The sequence below is a fragment of the Cupressus sempervirens genome, chromosome 10 (assembly GCF_028749045.1).
Source record: "Cupressus sempervirens isolate cs-2001-9-10 chromosome 10, ASM2874904v1, whole genome shotgun sequence".
Taxonomy (NCBI): domain Eukaryota; kingdom Viridiplantae; phylum Streptophyta; class Pinopsida; order Cupressales; family Cupressaceae; genus Cupressus; species Cupressus sempervirens.
The window spans coordinates 524,602,702-524,617,186 of record NC_143127.1 but is presented as its reverse complement, the minus strand read 5'-3'; the positions used below and the strand labels follow the sequence as shown (position 1 = coordinate 524,617,186).

General features: G+C 37.8%; 1 protein-coding gene and 1 long non-coding RNA gene across 4 annotated transcripts in view; one reads left to right on the top strand and one right to left on the bottom strand.

Annotated features, from left to right (window-relative positions):
• Window positions 1–10,914, bottom strand: part of LOC149534954 (uncharacterized) — a 213,763-nt gene extending 202,849 nt beyond the window's left edge. For all 3 annotated transcript variants that reach the window (XM_089804695.1, XM_089804696.1, XM_089804697.1), the window contains exon 1: window positions 10,629–10,914. In XM_089804695.1, the coding sequence (XP_089660821.1) occupies window positions 10,629–10,874 (246 nt within the window). In that variant the 5' untranslated portion in view covers window positions 10,875–10,914. The remainder of the gene's footprint in view (window positions 1–10,628) is intronic.
• LOC149534953 (uncharacterized) overlaps window positions 1–14,485 on the top strand; it is a 228,990-nt gene that overhangs the window by 203,764 nt on the left and 10,741 nt on the right. The window lies entirely within an intron of this gene.

The window sequence follows — 14,485 nt, the reverse complement described above, 5'->3', positions numbered from 1 at the left end:
AAAACATTAACACTCCCTCTTAGCAAAGGAGATATTAGTTATGGATTCTCGTGTCATGGAGTCTCTCAATATGACAAACACAATGGCTAAACTCAAGTGTGTTAAAAGCAAAAAAGAAAAATATCACGAATTTTCTCAATGTGATAGCATCATGGACTCACTCAACATTATGTTCGTCGTGGATACTCCCATGAGTGAAATAGAGTCAAGCTCACATCACGAAGTCACTCAATGTAATGTTTCATGGAGTCTCACAACATGACATCCACTAGGCTACTTGTTGTGAGGTTCTCACACCATCGCCCCAAAACTTTGGGGAACCCCCTTTTTTAATCGCCTTGGCAAATTTTTGGATTGTCCAAAAATTTTGATTTGATTTTTTTTGAGATTTTTAAGCCTTAGACACCTTCTAGCCAGTAGGGGGAGGACTAGGTTTATTTTCACCCGCTTTCAACTTGATTTTCCAAAACAACCAATTTCATCCTTAGGCCGGACAAAATTTTAAGAGACAACATTTGGCAAGATAAATTATAAATTTGTACTTAGACATTTTCTTTTGAAAATTTGAATATAACTGTGTGAATTTAGATTATTTTCAAAAGGGAAATTTTGTTAGACTTGAGTTTTGGAAAATCTTAAATTTTTCTTTGGTGAAAAAATTAATCTTGTGGAGATGAAGCCAAAATTGCAAAATCGATTTTAGACACTAGAGGTAAGTTTATTTTTGTCAAAAAAAAATTTGACATAGCAAAATCGATTTGGATAAAATTGCAAAAATTGACTTAAATGAATTTAAATTGCCTTGAAAACTTTTTGCCTTTAATGAAATTGGTAATTTAATATTGAAAAATGGCTTTTGGTTAGCCAAAATCCAATTTTAATGACGTATTAATTTCTAAATCCTCATTAAATAGAAGTATTTAACATCTCCAAGGCATTATGTAATTTCTTTTTGCAATGTGGATCTTATTGGCAATTTAAAAAAAGCAATTTTAATTTTGGCAAAGTTAATATTTAGCTAAATATTTAATTGTGGGCCATAATTGTGCATTAATTATTGTTTTTCTTGCTCCCAAGGTCCAAGTCGGCCAATTTGGAGGGAGTAGGAAAGTTGGGTATAAGAGGAGGCCTCTCTCCCATTTCCTCCTCACTTCTCACTATTCCTCCTCAAGGTGTTGGCAATTTTAGCAAGCAGTCCTCTCTCCATTTTGGGCGAATTTAGACTTGGAGCAGCTCTTCTCTTCCTAGGCGATTTCTTTTGGGAGGCAGATTTTTTTGCATTTTTGGGCAATTTTGCTTGCAGTCAACCATTTTCAGACCTTGGTGATTTCTCTTGGAGGCAGATTTTTGCATTATTTGGTGATTTTTCTCCTTCTAATAGGGCTGCGATTTATGCCCTAGGTGACTTTGGAGGGCAAATTGGAGACTTTCCATGCTTGGGCGGATTTGTTTGATGGCAGGACTTTGCACTCTTGGCAAATTTTGAGGGCAGACCTGATTTTTGTGCCATAGGCAATCTACAATGGAGATCTGATTTCCTCCATTTGGAGACTGTATTTTTCACAACAGACTTAGGCGACTTTATTTGGGAGGAGATACATGAGGAAAGTCTAATTTTTGTGGACAAATGGTGAGTAGTTTTTAGTGTTTGAATTTCTGATTTGCAAGAGGATTTGAAATTCTCAAGGTCTAATCCTAAATTCCAAGAGTCAAGATCTGGCTATTGGTAAAAGTAATTTCAAATCATTTAGAGTTGAAAGGGGTCCTTAAGTTGATTTCCTTTTTTCATTCTTGTCTAGATATTGTCTCCCTTGGTTCTTCTTGCATTCATTGTCCACCACTTTACCATCCTGTAATAGGGCGACAAGATGGAGGATGGTAGTGTAAGCAAGAATCCTAAGGGAACAAACACGTAGAAAGACAAAGAGGATATGATGCCCAAAACAACTTTCTTCTCGAAAATGAGGCGAATAACAAATTCGGCTATTGGTAGAGGTGACTTTTAATCATTTAGAGTTGAAAGGGGTCCTTAAACTGACCTCCTTCTTTCGTTCTAGTCTAAGGATTGCCTCCCTTGGTTCTGCTAGTCTAATTGTCCACCACTTTACCATCTCGTAATAGGGCGATGAGATGGAGGATGTTAGTACAAGCAAGAATCCTAAGGAGACAAACACTAAGAAAGACAAAGAGGATATGATGCCCAAAATACCTTTCTTCTCGAAAATGAAGCGAATAACCGACACCAATATCAGTACAGTAGACATGATACGGGTAAAGGCCAGACTAAAGGAAGGGCAATCCCCTTTGGCAAAGAAGATATACAGAAGGTGGTTGCACATCATAGCCCAGGCGTCAATACTTCCATTACAACCATGATGAGCGACATCGGAGCAGCACTTGATTTTGAAGATATCAAAGAAGAGGACATCAATGAAGCAAAGCTTGGATTGAGATTGGATGAGCTAGGAAAGGTTACCATCAAGAAGAGACATTTGAACACCCTTTCCTCCCTCAATGCTTTTGGTTGGATTCGCAAAAGAGTATGAGAAGGATCATGAGAAGACACTACAAGCAACAAATAGCGTGATGAAATCAACAGAGTTCAAGATAAAGCACACACCTTGTCCTCGTATAGAGGAAGTCAACGAAAGGCTAGCTAGGTTCATTGCCTTAGCTAAAAGAACGATAGAAAAGAGGAGAAAATTGTTGCATAAGATAATGCCAAAATCGCTTTTTTTCTCATTGTTGTGACTTGCATGGTGATTAAGAGCCTTTGGTATTATTGCATGGTTTCTACTTCCAAATAGTTAGAGTAACATTTGTGAGGGAGTTATGTAGGAGGATTGTTGCCAAGATGCTATCAAAATTGTTCTCTATTCATTGTTGTGACTTGCATGGTGGATATAAATGATCATTTTGGTGTATTGCATGGGTCTTCTCATCTCTCAAATTAAAGTAGGATTTCATTTCATGTTGTTAGAGTAGAAGTAGGTGAATAGTAGTATGGTAGCATTAGTAGGTGTTTGATAGGGATCAATACTAGACCACTAGCATCCTAGTGGCTTGTTAGGAAGCCTTGTGTGGCAAACTAGTTTATTTTTCCTTTGAATCATTGCATCTATGAAAGTGGGGCCGCTGGTTAGCTTTCATTAGATTCGATCCCCGTCCATTTACTAACCTTTCCATTCATAAGAGTAGGAGTAGGACTAGGATAGTGAGTAGTCGAAGGAGTAGAGTAGAATAGTGAGTAGTTGGGTAGTCGAATTTCACTCTAAGAAAGTTAGGAAGGTAGAAGTCATTAGAACCATTATCGTGTCCTCCTCGCGCAATCAACATTATCTGGTGCTACATCCTCCACTATCACTGTCACCATCAACATCACCTGGCACTCATACAAAATCATCACCATCTCACCAAAAGCCCAAGTCATCCTCGAATGAATAGCGAAAGGCCGCCTATGTGATTACTAGCAAATCACATCGATAAAACTGAGCAAGTATCCACAAGTGTAAGGAACATTGGAGTTATTCTCATATCCCATGAGCAATAACTTTTCAAGAGAGGAATTGCATGTTTGATACTCCGTATTTGATATCCAATTACTAATATGTTATGTAGTGGTACAAAAACTCACATCAACACTATTCTCATGAGTGGAATAAACATAGGCTCTCATTACGAAGTCACTCAACGTGATGGTGTCATGGAGTCTTAGGCTCTCATTACGAAGTCACTCAACGTGATGGTGTCATGGAGTCTCTCAACATGACATCCACTATGGTTACTCCCATGAGTGGAAAGAGCAACAACAGCTTTTACCTCAAATTTCTCCATCTCAAAGAAAAATGCATTACAAGGGCTTTCACCTCAAATTTTTGTCTTAAAGAAAAAATGCATAACAAGGGTTTTCACCTCAAATATCTTTGCCTCTAAGAAAACTGCATTACAAGGGCTTTCACCTCAAATTTCTCCATCTCGGAGAAAAATGCATTATAGCACAAAAGAACAATAGATTGGTGAGACTTCCTCTCAATAGGGGCAGCCTTCTCATAGCTTTGATTATTACAATAAATTTCAGTTGGCTCCAATGTTTGACCATACAACAAGGTTTTAAAGCTACACAATTTCTCAAGCTTCTTGATCCTCTGAAAAGGAATTGGCAGTCTCCATCTGCTGCTCAAGCTCCCTTTACATCTTGAAGCACATATATCAACCTCTTCACCTCCTTGTTCAAAAATTGTCTACAATGCTTGCCTTGGAGGAACTAAATTCAACATATACCTCTGAAACTTTTGACGTGCTTAATTGCAGGATTGTCCTGCTCAAATTCACCCCAGATCATTCTATACTGAAAGTTTACAAAGCTACTAATGTCAAATCCAGATTGACTCAGCAATTAGGTTCACTGCAACACATTTAGCTGACACCTTCAATTCTTCACAGAGCTCCCTCTTGATCCCTGTTGCCTCAGAGGTTGGAAAGAAATTCTCTGGAAGTGAACTCCCCTCTATTAACCTTAGAACCTTTATGCTCTTAACTCGTGCCTGGAGTTCTCAGAATTTAAATCCCTCTGAATGTAATTTCCTCCTCTAGAAGAAACTGAATGCAAAGACAATCTGTATAGGTTCTTCCTTTTCAATGAAGTTATGTGTCATTAACTCAGTCTCATAGCTGCAAACAATGTCCTCATGTTTGTTGCTTGCTACAACCTGACATTCAACCCGCGTGACATACTTACAAGATGCATAAAGCTCTTACTTCCTTGAAGCATTTTAAAGAGATTAGTAATAGACTCAACCTATGTCTTGAAGATAAATATATAGACTAATGCTAGAAACATACATGATTCACTACATAAAAGATTCATTAACATCACTCAGTAGTACGAAATACTTATCTCGAGATTGTCTGAACTTCCTCACAATCCACCAATTGATCTTTGTTGATCTTTGCACCTAAAGATTCAAATCTCCAGATACACCAAAAATTGTCTAGCAAGAGACCTGAAATACTTCAGTAGAACTTGATACTGCTCTGCAAGACTTCCCATCAATAATTCTGACTATGCTAACCCAAACTCATACAGAGAACTGCTTGAATAAACCAGAGATAGCAACAACTATAAGGTGTTCAAACTTGGAGCTGAAGATTGGACTACAAATTTCCTCCTCTCAAATCTACCTAACACTTTTGTCTACTCCACTAGCTTAATTTCAGTCAGCACAAAATGTAATAATTTACCCCTTACATATCAAGTCCTCCAACTTCCCTTCCACTAACTTAATTTCAGTCAGCACAAAACGTAATAAGGTATCCCTTACATATCAAATTCTCCAACTTCCCTTCCCAAAGATGATGAGTAATCATTGACTCATTTACACAAACAGATTGCAAGCTTGAGGTTTGTTTGTAATATCCAAGTATGCATTTCCAAATTAGTTCACAGCTGACAGAAATTAGATTACACAGCAGAGAGCCAAATGCTAACCTTAAATCACATAATCAGATCTGGAAAATGTCTCGACAATGTTCACCGACAATGCTCTGAACAAGAAAAAAGACTTGTTTTTCCGCCAGAAAGTTTGACAACCATAAAGACTAAAAAAACCCTCAGCATATTTTGAAACTCAAAGAACAATAGAATACAGGGCAGACCTTCATAAAGTAGTATGGAGCCATTCACAGCTTTCCTTTATCACTCAATGCCACCAATAGATAGCCAAGAGAACCTTCTATGCTTAAATATAATGTACACAAAAGACTTTATTTGTATCAGACTATAAGTTGAAAGTCCTAATACATCCTTAAAGCCACAACTTCAAAACTTAACACAGGATTATAATATGACATCTAAATTTCAGAAAAGTAACCCTTCAAAGTAAAATTCCCTCTGAAGTGTCACAAGATTCTTTATGAGTTGAAGCATCCTCAACATTTGCAGTAAAAGCTTGATGTTTTGATCTTGACAAACAATCTCTGGCAAAGTGACCATACTTGTAAGGGGCTGTCAATTCACAAGATGCAACTCTAAGAGTATGGGCATGTGCGGCAAAGCTAGGTGCACATAAGTGTGGCATAGGTGAGGCCTTGTGCTGATCCGAGGAGTATCCAATGGGCTTGTGTGGCAAAGCTAGGTGTCCACAAATGTGGCATAGGTGAGGCCTTGTGTCAATCCAAGGTGTACCCAATGAGGCTATGCCATGTGCTGGTCACGCATAGTTGTGGTGTAGGATCCCATCATGGGACGGATCTGAGGTGCATCCAATGGGGTTGTGCTATGTGATGTTCCCACTACCATGGTTGTAGTGCAGGCAAGGCATGGGGCCGAGCTGAGATGTAACCGCAGAGGGTAAGTGTCGGTGTGCATCAAGGGTGGCTTAGGTAGTCGACCTCCCTCAAGGGGGACAAAGCAAAGTAGTCCTTTCCTCTAGTCTCAAGAGGAGATAGAGGTGATGCATAGTTTTAGGAGTGAAGAAGAGTAACTCCGCCTTATCGTGTTCTAGTGAGGTTTGGTGGTGATGCAAGTGTTCCTATCTCAATGAAGAGAGTAGCTGAGCCAATGTCGATGATGACTCAGGGGAGTTATCTAACGTTTGAAAGCTAGGGAAGCGGAGTAGCTAGTCCTATGGTAGGAGGCAAGCGGTTTGTCCAAGTAAGAAGCATTGAGCTTATAGTGAGCTATGTGGGAAAGTGTTGCAAAGCCTGTTATATATGCATGGTGATTTGGTTGGGGTGTTGCACATGGTGCACATCCAAGTTACTTGGTAGATTGGAGATGCATTGTGATAAGGTATCTCAAGGGCCATGGCAGTCCAAAATGGCAATTGAGATATGGTGTTCCAAGGGAAGTGCTCAAGGTGAGCTGAGCCATGAGGAAAATCCGTGTCAAGTGACTAAAGAAGCAGTTGTATGGCATGACCCGAAGAGGCGGGTCATGATGGAAGGCTAGAAAGGGTATTTGGATATGGTGTTCCAGGGGAAGTGCTCAAGGTGAGCTGAGCCATGAGACAAATCTATGTCAAGTGACTAAAGAGACAGTTGTATGGCATGACCCGAAGAGGCGGGTCGTGATGGAAGGCTAGAAAGGGTATCTTGTGATGCATGATTGAAAGGGGTGAAGTGATTCAGAAGTGAAACTATGGTGGCATAGCCAAGTTGGAAATGGAGTACAGCATCCAAGGGATTGGGTGGATCATGGAACAAGGGTATTGTGCTCAAGTAGGTATGCATTGCAAAGGAATCCAGTGAGTAAGATTGCATGTGTGCATGAAGTGTTGGTTTGAGTGCAGTCGATGCATGAGTAATAAGGTGTTCACCAACAAGGCATGTAGACTAGACATAATGTCGAGGCAATTGAGGCTTACGGTTAGGATTCTATGTTTGGCTAAGGCAGTCCACAATTCTATGAGGAGCGAGGTTGGTGCTTCAAGGTTCATGGTGAACTGGGGAAGACTAACATGGGAAGGTACATCGTGGAGACACAGGGCGTACTAAGGTAGAAGCAAAGTTGGACTTGAGGACTCAAGAATGTTCCAAGGTTCTCTAGTAGTACTGAGTATGCTTTGGCAATATGTGCGGCGAACAGGGGAGGACTCATTGGTCTAAGCCACTCAGGGTGGATATATTGTTTGGTGAGGGAGTTACGGTTATTCTTGATGCAATGGTGCAATGCATTGCTATGGCAACATGCATAGTTGAGCAAGGGAGCTATAGTAGTTATGGGCATTTGTGGAGTGGTGTATCGATGAATAAAGGTGATCAAGAGACTCAGGGAGTTGAGATCTCATTTGGCCAGTGCTGGGGTAAGATTGCCTTATGGGGGACAGCGAGGTGAAGACATAAAGGGTTGAGTAAAGGGTTCAGCATGGGTTGAACAGGAGTACAGTCTGGAGCTTGAGGATGCTCACATGGTGCACCAAAGGAGTTAGAACCATAGTGCTTCGGCATACACTTCTATTCCACAGGGGTGTATGTCAAGGCAGTCGAGTGTGTAGGCACTTGATGTAGATTGGGGGTAAGAAGTAGTCTAGGTGAATGAAAACGATTGAACCAGAAGGGGAGTTGCTAGTGGTGATCACCGGTGTAGCGCATGGTTGGAGATTCTAAGAGAGAAGGCTCATCCTGGGCGTGAGCTAAATCCAGCCCCATGACAATACTAGTAGTCACATATAAAACATTGAATTTCTGAGAGATCCTTCTTCTTCTTCAGTTCAAGAGCTGAATTTGAACCCTTATCTCTATTTCTCTTGAAAAATCCTTTTCTCCATTCACTTCCTTTCCCTTTAGATACCATGTTAAATTTAGAACCAAAATAGAGTTGAAACAAAGAACAAATAAATCAAAGTACAAGAACAGAAATACACGGATTTATCCTGGGAAAACCCTTCACTTGAGGGTGAAAAGCCCAGCCACACCAAAAGCTCTTCTTTATTGAATGATAACAAAGTCCCAAAAAAACAAGCCTCACAACTTGTAGAGTCTACACACTCTACAAATTATAACAAATACTCTCTTTACAGAAAACATGAATCTTTGACTAGAAGAACTATGTAAATCTACATGAACTATAAAAAATAAACAATACTCCTACAAAACAAATAATGAATAATAATGATCAACAACTCTAAAGTCACAACATGATGTTACAGCAACCTCCTGTCGAAACACTTATCTTCCAGCATCCCTGCTTCATAAAAAGAATGATAACAAATGTACACAGGAATAGTAGCAACTGTTTTCTTTTCCTTGTAGAATTAGACGTCTACAGAATATAAACTTCTCTTTTTAACCACAGACAACATAAATAAGACTTATGATATGATGATTACGCACAGAATGGTATCTAAAGCATACATTGTAATCATAGTTGCAGATTCTCACATACACACCAATTACTGCTATTTACACACCCCATGATATCCCCCACACTTAAGCTTCAAAAATAATCGTTATACATAAAAAACTTTTATATGACTAGACCTGACCAAGAGAATGTCTATACCGAAGGGAAATCAATGGACAACGCTGGATACACAATAAATACTCGACAACAATTACATTTCATGTCGTTCCAAGTTCCATTAACCACACGGTCTCGATCAAACCTTTTTTTACATGTTGTAATAATTCCCTGTGATAATTTAAGGCACTCACAATTAGATGGTTGCTAATAAGAATGGCAATCTCAACTGATCTTACTACCCGACGACTCTTGCACATCATCTTCATGAAACTAGGTGGTGACAGTTATAAAAATAGTGCAGAAACTCCTTCAAAATACATGATGCCTCAAAACGATGACCACCACAATGAAGATACAATTGTGATGGCATAAACACGAGCAGTAATCAGACAGTTGTGGTTTAGCCATAAACTATACCAGTAACAAGGAAGAAAGACGAGAAATGTAGTATAACCAGCGAACGAGACATAGAAGAATAACATCATTCAGATCAGCAAATTTGAACAGGGTAAGATTGAGAACAATAGAATCAACAACAAAGAAGATAACATGACCATCATAGATACAAATGATGTCTCTTGTTGCTACAAAACATTAGCATTCCCTGAAAAGGCACTTCAAAATGTAAAGCCCTTACTGGTATTTTTAGGCCACTACCTCACATGGTCCATATCAATTCTTTCCATGGCTCTTGGCTGCAATATATAAATTTTGAAGGGCTTCATAAACATTGTTTTAGGTGCAATCAACTTGGACACAAGGTTGTTTTTTGCCAATCTAAAAATTGTCAATCATAGACAGGCCCTTCATCTCAAAAGATGGATCTGCAAGGGGGGTAGTCCTGATGCAAGTTTTATATATAGAGATCATGGTATTTTCTGTAGGCACCACCCCCTAGTTCTCATAGATGGCATACTGTTGTTCAAATCTAAGAGAATTCGGCCCTTCCAATTGTACCTGTGGATAATCTTGATCAACGAAAGCATTTGGATTTGGAAATGCAAGATAATATTGCGTCTTCAAAGGATGAGGAGCTTTGGATAGCTCTTTCAAAAGATCATGTTTTTGTTTTGGATTAGGCAAATATCCTGGCTTGCTTAGATATTTGTACTATTTCCCAAACAGCAAGCATGCTTTAAAAGCCACACATTGGCAAGACTAGCACATGTAGGGGAAGAAATTCCAAGACTAAGTATTAAAGCTTTGCATTCTATTACTCGATCTCCTCTTGATGATGGCACTCGGTGGACTATGGAAGTGGTCCTGTCTAGGACCAAACGGAAACAAATTATAGAAGTGCTTCCCTACGAAAACTCCTAAACTTTTGAGCAGTACTTTTTTTCTCTAAGAGGCTACACGGTACAGGCGTTGATGTTAAGACTGACGCGAAATAAGCGATCACGTTTCGTATAGATCTAAACTGGTAAACTATAAAATACATTTAGCTTGCCATATTTCTAAATTTGATTATTTACATGAGCAGATATGCTGTGGAACGAAAATCTTGGATAATATTCGAAAAGCCAAAAGCTCAAGAGAGGCAATAAAAAAAATTAATTCTTAAAATGAGCAAGGTAATGCGGCAACAATAAATATTTTCGGGGCAACTGAGTATAATTAACAAGATTGAGGTTAAAAGCATTTTGCAGAGAATGGATTTGGTTACCAATTCAAATGTTGAGAGGACCGCTTGTAGATATTTAATATGAAATGGATTCCTACGGTGTCGTCGGTGCTCCACGTCATCTGCGCATGAAAATACTGAATAAACAGTAGCTCCCTCCTCTGTTCTCCATGATTTCACCTTGTACGCCAGTCCCTTCGCCATCTTTTTTCTCGCATCCCGCAAGCAACCGCAGTGGACCTCTTTATTATCGAGTTTGCCGCGCAATGACGACTTTAATCTTTGCATAGTGGATGTTAAGGCTGCCGTCTTTAAAATGTATGCCAAGAAAAAATAGCAAAAAAACTTCTAAATTTTATGATTTATATTAAATGTAATAATAAACAAGTGTCACATAGTGACATGTATAGTGGTTTTAAAAGTTTCAACAATAGATAATTAAATTGAAAATATTAAATAATTTATATTTTATCAACTAATAATATTTTTAATTTTTTAAATATTAGATTTAGGAATAGATATGTTTTGTAGATTTTATTAAAAGATAAAATAATTAAATTTTCATTCTATTTGTACTATTGAGTTAAATAGAAGAGTAATTTATTAAGCCATTTTTAACAATTTATATTTAAAATTTAATTAATTTATGTATTAATATTATTTTATTATAATCTATACATATCTAAAATCTTATCGTTAAAAATGCATTATGGAGAAAAGAGCTCCTATAAGACAAAATGAATTGAGTCAATCATATAATTGTAATCACCTAAAAATGGTCATCTAGACTATTAGCCCCCTTTTCAACATTTTGGTTAAATTAATTTAATCATTTACCTAGACCAAATTGCTAATAATCAATTTATTTGATTATAACCTATAGTTTGACTATGCTATCCTAAGTTCATTAGTTGATTAAAAAAGCATGTCCCCTTTTAATTAAATAAAAGATCGCATTCTTCTAACCCACTTAAAGTGCACACATAAAGTCCTTTTTCTATTTTGCAATTAAAAGAAAAGGCTTTGTGACTTTTGGCTTATATGACAAGTCAACTTATATTCTATTGGGTGACTTGTGTGTGCACATGGATCACTCCTCTTTTTGAATTCCACCATTGATCATCCACCATCTTTATCTTGATCTCTACCATCCATACATCTTTAAAAAGGAGAGAGCTTTCCCCCTCAATCCATCTTCATTTGAATATTGTCATGCTGCAGGTTTTCTAACAAGTTTCTTGGGAGCTTTGTGGAGAACTTCTCATTTCTTGTCTCATTCTCTCATTCCATCATATTAGCATAAGATCATATGGCATTCTTAGCATAGTTGCATGTTAGTTTAGCTTTCATTCTTGCAAATAATCTCACATAGCTTAATATTTGGTTTTGTAATACTCTCATACATGTTTTAGCATAGCTCCACTTTGCATCTCATTCTAGCTTAATTTTCATTTGCATTACATTCTTGAGGAACTCCTTAGGACATTTGCATTCTTGCATCTTGTCTTTGGAACCTCCCATTGCATGGTTTACTAGCAAGAAGAGTATCTCTAAGGCTCATTTAAGAGCCTTCTTATTCTTGAAATATACTCTCTTGCACTCTGTGGATAGGGAGCTCTAAGCCGGCATCCAAGCATTCCCAACTCATGGAATCATTTGGATAGAAGGGTTTAGAGTGACACACTTTCGAGTGTACAATAATCTATATAGTATTTAAAATATATAATTAATTAGAGTTTTCATAGAGTGAATGCAATAGTATTTGGCTAAGGCAAGTGCAATAAGATTAGATTAAAAAGTAATAACTAAAAAGATTGGCCATGAAATTGTTTTTCAATTGATTGGAGGTTTAAATATATTTAAAAAATTATTAAGATATAATTAAATAATACTAATTGCCAATAGTGGCATGTTGTGATGGTTAAGTTGTTGAGTTGTTAGCCTTGCCATCAAGGTTCAAATCTAATGGAGATGAAGTCCCCCGTTTGTGGCCTCACTAATTCATAGCTCCAGGTCAAAGCGTTTACCCCTCTTTATTAAAAAATAATAATAATAAATAATACTAATACAATTAATGTATCTCATATACATAAATGATACTCTTGAAGTATAAGATATTGTACCATTTAAAGTGAGATAAGTAGAATATTGAACAATATTAATTCAATAACCTATCATTGAAACATTAGTTATCGCATTTTAGTGAATTGATCAAATATATAAATTTAAATTTCAAATTAATAACAATAATAATAATTGAATCTTTGTCAAAACATTAACATTTATAATGTTCCATAATTTTGACAACTTAAAGGTGGTTACTAGAAGAAATATGTGTTGGAACACCCCCCCCCCCCACACTGGCTTCACAGCCAAACTAAACTTTGATGGGGCAACACGTAAACGGCTTGCGGCAGTAGGTTGTGTGTTGCAAGACAAAAAAGGCGATGTGCTACTTGCCTACTTAGGAAGTTTGGGTCAGGGAACCAACAATGTGGCGGAAGCCACAGCCTTACTATGGGGGCTAAAAATTGCGGTGGAAATGAAGGTTAGAAGACTTTCCATTGAGGGAGGACTCTAAACTCATCATTGATTTGGTTCAGGGTCGGGCTTAACCTGGTTGGATACTGAGGCACATTCTGGGGGACATATGGCATTATCTTACGAAACTGGATCATTATGATTTATAGCACAGTTACAGGGAAGGCAATGTGGTGGCAGACACCTTGGCTAGGTGTGGTTTTGATTTCATGAATATTAAAAGTTGGAGGGGTATGAAATCACTACTCAAGAATGTGCATTCCCTTGTTTGCAAAGAAAAGACCCTGCTAAATCAGGTTAGATGACTCTCCAACTTTGGAAAATGGACATTTTTGACAAGATTGCTATTATTATGATAGCTAAGGTTGCCATAATGTTGTCAAGACAACTCACAAAGGGAAATAATACTAATTGTATCATGAAAAGGCATGGAAAAGGTGAATTAATAAACAATACATTCTTTAAAATTAATGACATTATTGTGTGGTGTTATAGCATGATTCAGGGAAAAGTTCACATTAATACCAGGGCCAGATCATTATGGTATTATGTGTGGAATCCTCACACTTCCCATAATGATAACACTAACTGGCTTGTACATTGCATTCACAGGCTAGTGAAGAACAAAAACTGAAAGTTTTTATCCACTGATTGTTTTATTTTTAGGCCCGCCTTGGTGATTTTCTGGGTGTAAATGAGAATTACTGAGATTGTGGAAGGAGATTTGGTTGAGGAGAAAGTTGCCATGAGTAGGGACCTAAATAGATTGGAGCCCACAAAATTGGAGGACTTCTCAAAGAGGTAGACCACTTGGATTATACTTAAGGAAGAAGGGTTTGTCCCCTACATGCAGGCCATGGCAGGGTACGATGAAAATTGTTCGCAATAGTTTGTCGCTACTTGGAAGGATAGGTAGGTGAACATTAATGGCATTTCTTTTCAGGTGAATGAAGAATATATTGCTATAGCAACAATTTTAGAGATGAAGGGAAGGAAATGGAAAAAAATCATGAAGGTGGCAGATGGGGTGAGCCTGTCCAGTTTCTTCAAAGAGAATGAGGCACTTGACTGATACTAGGGAGGACTTAGGAGAGACAAACTTCTTTAGCCATGTGATGATGTATGTTTCATGATAATGAAGTATTTGACGCTGGAGGGTAGGCACAATGTGTATTACTTTTATCATTTCCCTCTATTGAACCATTTTCATAATAAGGAATTTGTTAGTATTCCTTTCTTCCTGTTGCATGCCCTTGAGGACACTATCATTGATGTTAGAGAAAAGAAGAAAAAATGGGTCAATTCACCATTCTCCACCAAGGGCTCATCTTTCGCCTCTTCCAATTTCACCTAACCCT